The 12894-nt window shown below is 40.8% G+C and overlaps 1 protein-coding gene across 4 annotated transcripts in view; it reads left to right on the top strand.

Annotated features, from left to right (window-relative positions):
• Positions 1-12894, top strand: part of nav3 (neuron navigator 3) — a 529271-nt gene that overhangs the window by 196819 nt on the left and 319558 nt on the right. For all 4 annotated transcript variants that reach the window (XM_070549274.1, XM_070549267.1, XM_070549264.1 and 1 more), the window contains one exon: positions 5077-5488. In XM_070549274.1, coding sequence (XP_070405375.1) covers positions 5420-5488 — 69 coding nt within the window. In that variant the 5' untranslated portion in view covers positions 5077-5419. The remainder of the gene's footprint in view (positions 1-5076; positions 5489-12894) is intronic.

Here is a 12894-nt window from a genome sequence, read left to right as displayed (position 1 = left end):
TCCACAGGTTCATTCAGAAACGAATGACTCTTTGGAAGTGATCTCAGACCCACAAAAACCTACAGATCTGGATGAAGAGAGTCAACCCTCAACCGCCGCAGCAGTCGAGGGTTTTGCCGCTGGAAATGCTAACACTAACGTTAGCTAACCTTGCAACACTATCGATGGTTTTCTGTGTGGCTGTATGTGTTTATGATTTCATGGAAAAGTCAATGATTGTTCATATGTTTATGTATATTAATGATTGTTTCAGGTGTTGATGAGGTTTTGTGCAGGCATGTGTATCTGCTAGTGTTGAAGGTGTTTTAGAGAACAATAGGTACGCATGACCACTTCCTTCATAGCACCCTCATATGAAAAGACTGGCTCCTTCATAGCACCTGCAGAAAAACATTTCTGGAGCCGCCACTGGTGAGCGTGTTATGCGCTAGGTTAGCATAGCAGTAGTTTAACTCTTGATCCCAAACTTTAGACCGTTTCTGCATTCTACAATGATTTCTGTCTTTGCTGCCCATCTATTTTCCTCCACAGCACTTAGATTACAACATTGTGTGCCAGTAAAATGTGTTCAGACTGTGGTGCGCACATTTAACGAAGCTTCGAATAAGTAAAAAAATTAATCAAGGGATTTAATGAATTGAACCTTTCAGACCTAGTGGATTCCTTCACACCTCCACCTGGTCTTATTCCCAACCTGGTGTTTGCAATCCACCCATTTATGGTTGATGACCCTGAGCAGATGCAATCTAGACCTTCATCTTCTTCTTTACTTTTTTAGCCATTAGCAACATTTGCGGGCCTACTTCTAGAGGACAGCTGTGATCAGCTGTTACTTGTGTATTTCTTCTGTACTTCTGTGTACTTGTACACATGTCTGAACCCTGATTGTTCTATATGAATACTGATACACCTCAGTACACAGTTAATGAGGAATTTGCAACATGAAATGCTGTTTTATGTGAGTAGAATGAATAAAAAAGTATTTTATTTTCTTTTGGTACTACATCATGTTTATTTTCTTGAATCCATTTAGCCTTTTTTATGTGGCTGATCTTTACCTGATGTTGGTTGTAAAGTGAAGCAGTTCAGAATGACCTCTGATCCTGGTGGCCTACATAGGAGGTCATCATCGTGTTAGCTTGTGACAGCCAGTACCAGGAAGCTTTTCCTGTGCAGTAAACAGAAAGTGTGCCATGCTGTTCCCATGAGATTCTATTGTTTCTTTTGTAATATTCAAGAAGGAAAAGGGGACAAATTAGTGCTCATGCAGTATGCATGAGTTTAGAAAGCCCACGCCACCCCCACCCTACTCCCTTGTAATTCCACAGCTGAGGGAAAACGGGATGTCCAGGAGCAATACAGCTGTGCTTTTAGCAAGTTTTGCATTTCTGGCCTATACTGTCTTCACCAAAAGTGTGATGTTTCTGTTTTCTTTCTTCATCAGCTGTGGTAACATATAGTTTCTCTACATTTGCTGTTGAAAGCTGTATAAGAGTCTTATTTTAAATTCTATGCTAAATGCCGACTTTTGTTCAGTGTCTAATTCTGCACAACAAAGAGTCCAACAGACCACAGCCTGAGTTTGGCTTTAACAATGTTTAAACCCAACAATCTCACGTGGAGAATCAGGTTACAGGCTGATGTTTACAAATGAGAAACATTTAGCAACGTTTGCTTTTATTGTGATAAATTGTGCTCTTAGTGACTTATGTGAAAATGTCGGTGCAAGTAAAGATAGCAGAATGAAGGCAAAACACACTGACAGCATGTGATGCATCAAGAATGCCTCAAATGGCTAAAATGACCACCCCCACACACTTTGTCGTACAGCACATGCCACCCTTGGAATCTGATTGGCCACCCCACTGAATTTCCTTTAAATTGACTTTTGCACAAAAAGCTTAGGGTAAAAAAGAAAAAGCATAACCATTGGTGCACTACCTGGGCCACCCCATTTTAAAAGATATAGCCACGCCACTGAGCTCTTCTCTGACTGTGAATGGTCAATAAAAGGCATACTGTGCAACTTTTTTCATATTTTGAAATAATTTTCTTGAGCCAGTATGTGCTAAAATGACCCTTTACAGGGTTAATGAAATGTCACGCAGGCCCCCACTGCCCCCGTGTCGAAAATACTGCACTTGCTACTTCAGAGCGCTGATTCTGTCGCTGATGGACTTATTAAAAGTGGAGCTGACATGCCCGGCACTGCAATCTGCTTCCAGCATGTTTTCTGCATGTTTCAGATCATGAACACAGCAGATTTGTTTGATTTAATGACAAATCACTTGGAGAAACTAATGAAGGCTGAGGAGACATTTCAGCTGTTAGAATAAGGTGTTAAAATGATGAACACACAGCAAAGAGATACATTTTGCTTTTGGTTTCACTAAACTGACACTAGGGGAGCTAAAAGCAAGCCTAAACTGCCAAGTGTGCCTTAAAGTAGAGATTTAAGTTTGCTTAATAGGAGTTTTAATAGTGTTATTAAATATTTCCTGACTAATAATATTTTTAATTAATCGTGCCTTTTTCTGGTGATCCATATTGATTTTTGTGCGGTAAGAATACTTTTGGATCACCAAATAAATTTTGCCACTCTGCCGCCTTCTTCAGTGCTTCAGTGAGTAATCATATAAAATAAATTGTGAATTCATTATAAACCAGAATAATTGTAGTAATTTCTATTACCAAGCTAGTAAAATTTGATAAAGATATCATTCTGAGTGCTATAAGATGAATCTGAAATCAGAGTGTGGGGATCAAACACCATATATTTAATAAACTAAAGCATGCTTCCTAATAAAGATTTTCCAGTTAATTCCAACCCTTTGGGGGTCTTGTTGGGTTTCCTGTTCAACTCCTTGTGTCCCATAAGAACCAGTGAGTTGGCAGCACTTGACATGATTGCCATTGAGTAACTGACAGAGTTGTAGTGGTGCCTGACTCTCTTTCAAGCAGGGAAGTGTGCAGTGGCTCAGAAAACATGTGGAGGTGTTGGGAGAGTAGATGGATCAGAGCCCAGGCTCTAGCCACTATTACTGTGCTGGTGTTTTGTTTAGTCACTATTGATGATTCATTTGTCTCAGAACATGTAACCTACTGGGGTGTTTGATTGGTTGTATTTAGGAGGGAATTGAAGTTTTACTCTACTTGCAAGTGGTATTGGTGCAGTGACAGTACAATCATGTTTCAGGTTGTATGGAAACAAAAGATCATTTGTTAGTTTTTTTTTTCATTTGTTCTGTATTTTCTCCTTTACCAGATCAAACATGTTTCAGTGTTTTCTTTATAGACGAACACGCTTTAGTCGGGGTGATCTGATGACTTCTTTATTGCAACTGAACAAAGATTAGGCAAGACATATAATTTCTGCAAGAGACTTTGTTAAGCTAGAAGCAACATTGTAGAGGGTTTAGTTTTCTTTTTGGTAAATGTTCTCCTGTTGCTTTTGTGAAGCTCTAAAACCAGGTCGTAGAATTTCACAATAAAAAGAACAGTAATGAGCAAGAGACAAAGAGAGGTGGCAATTTCAATTAAACAGGATTTTCATCAGAATTTAAGATCACAGCCTTAAAAAGTCCAAATCTGTGCTTAAAACGTTCTTTTCTTCTGTTTTCTGTAAGACAATCACGCTGTCACAACCCCCTGATGTACAAGTGAAAGGCTTCTTATCTTTGAAAAGGGTCATTGAGCTGTACAAGCCATGACTCTTGTGGCACGCCATCACAGCCAAGGTTGATGTAGTGAGTCAGTCATTTTGAATTTCCTAACAGATCCTGAGGGAGTAAGAAGCCAAGTGGTAGACCCTGCACTGAACCAGAGGACCTGACAGCCAGTCCAAGAAGTTCCCAATGGAGCAATTCTGCGGTTTATAACACCTGTCTGAAGGACTTTTTCTAGGGGTAAAGTACAATGGCAAGGGAAGGTCATAAAAATGAATGCTAGTTCCAAACCGTGATGTCCATCATGAAGCCATTTTTACAACATGGAGAAACCTCCCTACCTACAAAAGAAACACAGTACATTGGGGGCATGGTTGCTTTGCAGCTTGAAGGTTGCACCCAGGCTAGCCTTTCTGTGCTGGATTTGCATGCATAGGTTTTCTCTGGCTGTTCCAGTTTCCTCCCAGAGGCCAAAGACCTTAATTTTGAGGTTAACTAACTCCATTGTCACGTCCAAAAATCACTTTGGATAAAGCAACTGGTAAACAAATTAAGAAACATCAGGAAGGCCAAAACCTAATTTGGAAGTGACTAATGGAAATGGTGCCACCACTCAGTTCTGAGGTGTTCTGGTCTTAAACTTTTCATCAGTAACTAAAAGCCTGTTTGGGTTTGAATCCAGTTTCCATTAAAACCTTCACGTTTGTCTGTTGCTACTGTTTCATTGTTTGGTCTTTTGTAGTTATATTTTTAACAAAGTTAAAATCCTGTGTAAAATGAGAATATTACCAACCTAAATATTGGTCTTAAGAATTTGTCAAGTGTATCATAAACATGTCACATTACGTTTACTGTTAAAGTTGTTTGTGCACAATCAAGTCAAAACAGCCTTTTACAGTTTTGCTGTTATAAAAGAGTCTTCATCCTTTAGGGATGGTCACATTTTGTTTGTTCTTAAATGTACTCAACTTCTCCTTTTGACTGTTTTCATCACATTATGATAGATTAGACCAAACACTGGTTATCTTTCCATACTTAGACTGATGCTTGGGTACCAGTTTACCAGACCAGAGCATGACTCAATCTTCTCCAAGCTTGTTTTATTGTATTTTATTGTTTATTTCTTTTGTAAAAGATATTTTAAGAAAAATGAGAACAATCAGGAACAGTGAGTAAATGTAAAACAAACTGCAGACTGCAGAGGCATCCTCTCGCTCCCTTTCTGAGCACCATGGCAACATTCACTTTGATATGCAGATGCCCTTGCCATTTGTACAGTGCAGCACTGAGGGGAATATTGACTTTTTGGAGAGGCAGGAATTTTGCATTAATTGAAAACCAAAAATTGTGCTTCTCTTTTTAGGCTTTTGTGCATTTGAATAATCATGCCTCTTGTCTCTTTACTCCCTAGATGAGGAGGGAGCGCTGTGTGCTGGTGCCAGAGACAGCTCTCTGAGGAAGAAGCCAGCCTAAAGGCTAAACCTCACCCTCACAATTCCCCTCAGATGTTGTTATGATGGAAGTCTTTTGGTAGCCTTTGCCCGCTCGTCTGGCTCCTTTTGCACTGCTGGTGTTCATAACACTAAAAAACACTCTCACTCTCCCCACACAAACCAGCTCCTGAAATGGATTGCCTTTGTCCAGGTGAAGGCGTGAGCTGGACACAGGCCCTTGCTGGCAAACTGTAGCAATCTGGATTTAATTCGACATACTTCCTGTGATTGTCCTGGAGTTATCCTCTGTTTGGACCAGGGATGGATGCACCAGAAGCCAGCAAACATGGCAAGAAGTCAACATTTCAAAAACTTGAAGACCAAAAAAAGGTAGGCATGTCTTTGATGTTCCCTTTGCTTCACCGTTCTCCTGGCTGTTGTCTGCGAGTTCTGCTTTTCTTGTTTTAAACATGGAAACTAAGAAAAGAGATGGTTTTGTTGTTCTCTTTGAAAGAAGGAGAGCGTATTGGTCTGATTGCTTCTGTTGTAAGAATTCCCAATAGCCTCGCTGCTTCATAGTAGCTAAGAAATTATTTTTAAGGATTATGGGTAAAAAGGCTGGCTTTTTGTGCTCCCTTGGTGCTTCGAGTCTTTCATATAAACTCATGTGAGTTAGTGGGGAGGACCAGTTCTAACCCACGTTCTGGGAATACATCTAGATTTGTGTTTGAGGGGATGTGTATGCTTTTTCCTCTGGAAATAAAAATATCTGTATCAGTGAAACCATGGATGGTAGAATTATAGTGATGAGTTGTAGATATGATAGAAAATAGATTATTATGCCTGTTAAAACGGTGACTACATGTGGGAAACAATATCTTCTTTTTGGTCTTTTTGGTTAACAGAAAAAAGTAATAGTTTGACTGTTATGAATCTAAAACTTGTCTGATGAGAAGGAGCTTTATACAGACTTAAAATAGTAGAAATTGGCGCTGAAACCAGGTTTCCAGGTGAAAAATGAGGGTTTTGACCAACCGTTACTTTTTCCTTTTACTCAATCTTGGCCAGTCAAGGTAAGTGGATCGTGTGAATTGATTCTCTGCTGCGCTGGATTGGTAATAAGTGAAGCAGATAGATAACACGGGACTTTCTCGGGTGAGTTGTGTTCATACGCTTATTTTGAAGAGAACATCTGTGGTTGTATAGTGTTGAGCTTTGTCTGGACATCTTTTGCCACAGAGAAAACACATACGTGGTGTGTGCTGTGTTCCGCAGTGCTGTTTATTGGTGGCGCTTTTATTTTATGCTATCTACGGACCTATAATCTTCCAGATTATCTCAGTTAAACGATCAAAAATACATCCTTGATTCTGTGTTTTTGTTTTGCGTTCAGTCTTTTAACTCATGCTTTGTTTTTATTATTTTTATTTCTTAAGCCAAATTGAAAGTTTTAATGATGAACTGTCAAGCAGTAACAGGAAGTGGAGATTTGTGTAGCTTGGGAAATAAGATGACTCACAGAAAACAAGTACTATTGGACAGCAGTAGCTCAGGAAGTAGAGCGGGTTGTCCAGTAATCGGAAGGTTGCAGGTTCAATCCCGGCTCTGACCAGACAATTCTGCTGTTGTGTCCTTGGGAAAGACACTTAACCCACCTTGCCTGCTGGTGGTGGTTGGAGGGACTGGTGGCGCCAGTGTTCTGCAGACCTCACCTACGTCAGTGCGCCCCAGGGCAGCTGTGGCTACATCATAGCTCATCCCCACCAACGTGTGAATGTGTGAATGACTGATTGTGTTGTGAAGTGCCTTGGGGGGTTGTAGAACCCTTAGATGGCGCTATAACAAAAATACAGACCATTAACCATACTAGGAGTGAGATTTTCCAACATTTTATTGTTTATGATGGCAAAAAACAAAACAAAAAAAAACAAACAAAGTGACTGTTTCTTTATACTTTAATTGTCTCAGCAACAAATTCCTGATGTTTAAGGATGAAAAAAGAAAAGTAAAATAGGCTGAAGGAAACCTGTCTGTTGGCTCTGGCTGTGCATAAGAATCAGATTTTGATGCCTCCTGCACCTGTACCCTAACTTTCACTTTTATTCGACTTTGGGTTTAAAGAGATATTCCCCACCGAAGTGAAATCTGGTCTCTTGCCAAAATCCACAGAATTAGATTAGTGGGAAAATGCATTTTGTAACCTAGACATTCTCCTAATCTGGCAGTACTCTGTTACCTTTAGGAAGTAAGTACATTTTATTTATATAGCACTTATCACAGACATAGAATCACAAAGTGCTTCACAGAGATCAAAACAAAATAAAACAAAGTCATAAAATCATAATGATCTCAAAACACAATCAGATTAACATCAGAAAAAACAAACTCATAAAATTATAACATTTCATAAACAGATGAAAGATTAAATTTTTGAGTTAAAAATAAGAAAATAAAAGGTTTAGGTAAAAGCAGCTTTGAATAAAAGGGTCTTTAACTTGTTTTTAAAAGTGTCCAGACTGTATTTCTCTCCTCCTGCTTTCTCACATCATCACACAAACATACACATAGGACCTTGGGGGGTGGGCAAGTCAGGGAGTGCGGGTATGGACCCCATTTCCGCATTCCTGTGGCAACCTGCCCCCCAATTTTATTTGCACCTTATACACTTCCACTGACGACATTCCACACAAACACACACTTAGGGCCTTGGGAGTGAGCACATTCAACGGCATTTGGCAGGGGGATATTTCAGCCTCCTCCCGGGTGCCAGTGCCCACTTCCAATTTTAAACCGCACTTAGACACGAGGGCTGTGGGTGCAAGTGGGGTGGTGCGGTGGCATCCGCTGGCATAGGCCAGACAATGCCTGCACTGCCCGCTCACCACAGCCATGGAATACACCTCATCAACACACAACACTATAATACAGCAGGTGGAGGGAGACTAGGGGTCTTAGCACACCTCTGTTTTTGCTAGGCTTCCTGGGGCTGGAGGCTAGGAGGGAGATCTGGCCGTCTGGTTGGGGTCTGGGGTGGTGGGTTGCTGTGCTCATCATTGGGCAGGGGAGTCTGCTTATCAGCACCCCAGCAGAAAGGGTTAAACTCTGGGAACCAGTGATGGTTGTACCCCATGTGCAGCAGTACCGGGACCAGAGTTAATAGGGTGTGTATGGGGAGCATGAGTGGGTGTCCGACGTGTATTTTTGTAAGTCTTGGGTTGTATGTGCATGTGTGAGCATGAGGGAGGGAGTGTGTGACTGTGTCTGTGTATGACTGTATATGTCAGGTGGGGCCTTTGACTCCTCCCCTCTCCTGGAACTTCTTTTGATGATATAGATCTTCGGCTCCCCTCCCCCTGCCACACCTGGTCTGGGGTGTGGTGCCTTGGTCTGCTTGAGAGTTCGTGGCTCCCGGGTCAGGGGGTTTAAGATTTTTGGCATCTGCTTGATCAATCCCGGTGGCTGCCTGGTGGGGTCTGGGTCCCTGGGCTCTGCTGGGTCCCCGGCGGGGGTGGTCGCCCCTGGGTCCTGGGTCGCTGGGTCCCGGGCTCGGCCGGCTAGGGGGTGGGAGGCTGCTGGCGAGCCTGTGGGCTTGCCGCTGAGATCTCCCGGCACTCTGCTGGCTGCTGGTTGTGGCCCCCCGGGGTGATCTTCTGAGCCTCTCGAGGGGGGCGGGGGCTTTTCTGGTTGCAGTCTCCTTGGGGTTCCTGTGTTCTGGGGCAGCGCCCGGATCTCTGGGACTTGGAGCTCCACCCGTTTCCTACACATCTTTGGGGGGTGGATCTGTGGTCCCTCACACTCTCTATTGGACGCTCCTATAGAGAAATCTTACATAAACAAGCACGTGTACACACACAGGTGCTCACATGGTGCTCTCAAAAGTATGGGCTTGGGCACGTTCAACACATGTCTAAAGGCTATGGTTGCCACTAAATGCACTGTGATTTATTATCGTGTAATTGTTCAGTTAAACAATGTTGATTTTATATTTCATCATCAGGTTGACGCAGTGATAGCTTGCTCCTGATGTATTGTTGTGTCCCTTTTTTTCTGCTCTTTCTCTTTCTGCAGGTCTAGAAGCAGACTGTTGTTCATTATTGTTTAACTTTTTTGAATTTGAATGACTGAAATGCCAGTTGTTATCATTCACTTCCATTGTTTATGCTAAGCTAAAGCTAACAGAATTCTGGTTACAAAATGCCTTTTCCCACTTATCTAACTCTGGGGATTATGGCAACAGACTACATTTCTTTTAAGGATGGAATATCCCTGTTTAAAAAGCAGCTAAACGACCTAGTTACATCAAGGACAAAACATCTGGAAACCCTCAAAAATGTACAGAAAAGAAGAACAAGAAGAACATCTGTGCGTGTGGTATAGACAAAACCTATTCTGGAGGTCAGATACAGACAAACAGAGACAACACCCCCACCGAGTCTGACCTGATTCCTCTAATGAAGTGCTGTTGATAGTCGTAATGATCGTCCAGGCGAGGCCTAGAGCTGTAATATATCAGCTTTGACATTTCTAGCACTGTTAGGATAACATTAAAAGGATGATTGTACTTTAATATTATTATTATTATCTCTTTTAAACCTGACTGCCACATATAATAGTGTTTTTAGTCACAGAGAAACACCCTGAAACACATGTTGTTCCCTTTGAGAAAACAAAGGACAAGAGGTGGGATCAAATCGCTGTAATCAAACATCAAACACAACCGTATAACAGATAAATACACCTAATGGAAGGAGATTTGATTAATACCCTATTTTACACTGGTATTGCCAAATCCATTTGATATAATTATTTTTGTGCAGCAAGCAAAATACAAAGCTGTAAACTATTTCTCCTCAATTTGTGAATCCACTATTGATGAAGTTTATCTTGTGATTTCAAAATTCTGCTCTAATCCAGATCATGTCACGTAAATAAATATTGGGATAAAAAAGTAAAATATGGAAAAGGACGTTTAAATAGAGAAGATTGCAGCGGCTGGGTGAATTTTTTTCTTATGGTTCCTGTGGTCACTCGTCTCATTTAGTAAAGTCCTGCTGTGCCGAGGGAAGAACCCTCAAGGTCACAACAAACAAGGCCCGTGGATCACCACATAATAAGCATTTCCTCCGCAGCATGGCGGTCTGATCACAAAGACCAGACCTTGGCCTTGAATAAAAAACATTCAGATAAATACGTCGTCTGGAGGAAAGCAGAATTCCTCATCTCTAAATCTGGCCTCATTCATGTATATAAGGGCTTTGCATGGCTGGATTGTTTCTGGATTAGAAAGAACAAAATAACAAAAGCAAACCTTCAGAGTGAGGATTGCTCTAAAAGGTCTTATTTAAATAAAATGCTGAAAACATGTTTTCTCAGATGCACACAAAAGCTTTCGGAAGCTTCAAGGAATTTTTTTAGTGAGTAAAGGTTTTACCTTTCAAGATAAAAATCACTAGGAGCAGCCTTCCTACTTCAATTTAGCTATTCTTGTATCTAGGGATGTCCGATATTATTGGTAGACCAATAATATTGTCCGATATCGGCATTCAAATTGAATATTTCTGGAAATATTGGTAGCGGTTTTTATTTACCCAACTTTTACCACCATACACATGTTAAACGTTAAACCCTTCTGCCACTTCTCCTCTCTCTCAAAATATAAAAAAATGACAGATCTGAGGTAAAGTTTGAGATATTTTAGTTTAGTAAAGTGATTGCCTTATCATGTACAGTGATACAGACAATAAATAGTTCTGACGCCGGTCAGCACTAACCAACAGCGTTAGACTATTGCTACTCACAGAATAAAGTCGACTTTTCTTGTAATATGATGCATTTGAAGCTCTTTGCTCGCTACTCTGTCATTGCTAGTCTGATGATCAGTTCATATTTCAATATTTTTGTGTTTTCCTTCTTCTGGTCATTGTACCAAGAAACATTTCTATCATTCAAAGGCACTGATATGAACTAAGTCAATGTAGTGCTTTCCATATCAAATTTCAGTGGGTAAAAGCATGAAAACAAAGACATGAAGTATACGATTACCTTTGATTGGGCTGTAATGGAAACCCATCTGCAGATTGCCAGTCTGGGTTCAATACCTGCTTATTTGGATTATGATGGCATTTCTAAAACACCTCATTCCCCTTCTAGAGAGTCGCACCGGCTTGTGCTTGTTGTGCAGTGACCGATTTTCTGACCTTGTATGTGATGAAAACAGTTCAATTTTTAGACGTTTCTCATGCAAAGGTAGAATTTTTAGGAAACACAAACAGATCATTAAATAGATCATCTGTGCGCTGAAGAGGGAAAACTTTATTTAAAGGTGTCTTAATTAGCCAGGGCGACAGAGTTGAGTGCTCACTCCGTAATCGGATGGATTTTGTAGCCGTATGTAAGCTAAACACTGGAGATTTATAATCCCTTAAGCAATAAACTGATAATAGTGTGAAGACACTATGTAAAAGAAACTACATGGTTGGTGTTTAAATGACATTAGAAAGTTTTTGCTCAAATATTACGAGTTTTTTTTGGGGGGGGGGGGGGGGGGATTAGCACGATAAAACCTTGACAAGAGCTACTTACAGTCATGACTCCAGTATTCTGGGAAAACGTCACTTTTAGAAGTTTTTAGTTTTACTTAAAGTGATGATGTGTGATTTCCCAGGTGATCATTCAATTCAATTCAAGTGTATTTATGTAACGTGATGAAGGAGCTTTTCCACCGACGGTTATTTACCCTCTCTCCTCAGGTGTCTCTGACACAGAACTAATCTGCATGAGACTGCCTCAAGGTCATGCATTTGCTTCTAAAACTGCACCCTTTCCAGTTCAAGAGATGAAAGAAGATGAACTCTTTCTATTTTTAATAAAGCTAATCAAACAAAGTGTTAGTCCAATAATAACATGTGAACCAATCTGTGAAATGACAATGTTATGATTAGTGCGTTTTAATAAGTAATATGACTGTAATCTAGCTGCACTAGACATCCTGATCCACATAATGCTTAAAGCCACATGACACATTTTATCTTTCTCATCCAATCGGAACCTTCCTTTCTGAAGCGTGGCATAGTCTCTGTGGTGTCTATAAATCTCTCAAACTTTGATTCGACCGTAAATTAAAACATCCAGATTAATAAAACCAGTCCCCACGCCATCTTAGTTCAGTTCACTGCATTCTAAGAGAAGTATCGGAACGGCCACCCGGACTTCCTTTTTAAGCAAAGAACCAACAAGCTGGATAAATTCTGTTGCACTTTACCAACCAAGCAACGGTTCCTTTCAGAATAAAAGCTGAACTCACTGACCCTCAGGGTCCATCTGACGCTGTCAACCAACTGTCGCTTTTTACCTGAGACAATCCAAAGACTAGTCTGTCGTACTGCTGACGCTGTTTCGGCTCCGGTACCGAAAGACGGGCCAGAGGACCTGGCATTCTGGATCTGTACGGAGGTCTCATCCTAAGGGTATGTGTGGAGCAACAATATGGCGTCGCATGTGTTTATGAAACTCTGATCATAGCTTAAGAGCAAAACATCACTTCCCACTCAGATTTGCTTCTCCGGATACGAGAGTTCTGATGACAACATCACTCACACATACACCATCAATCCCACGTCTCATTCACACCAAGATCCATTCATCAGTTAGAGTTTAGAGTTAGTTTTGTTTAAAATTGTTTAGAAATAAATCTTCTTAAACGTTTTAAAGGTGACTCTCTCTTCTCTTGTCTCTCAGTTAATACGAAGTGGTTACATAATCCCTGCAATAAAAAGTTCCAATCTTCTGGTTAAAAT

The sequence above is a fragment of the Nothobranchius furzeri genome, chromosome 1, assembly GCF_043380555.1.
Source record: "Nothobranchius furzeri strain GRZ-AD chromosome 1, NfurGRZ-RIMD1, whole genome shotgun sequence".
In the NCBI taxonomy this organism is placed as follows: Eukaryota; Metazoa; Chordata; class Actinopteri; order Cyprinodontiformes; family Nothobranchiidae; genus Nothobranchius; species Nothobranchius furzeri.
This window is presented reverse-complemented; position numbering and strand designations above follow the sequence as displayed.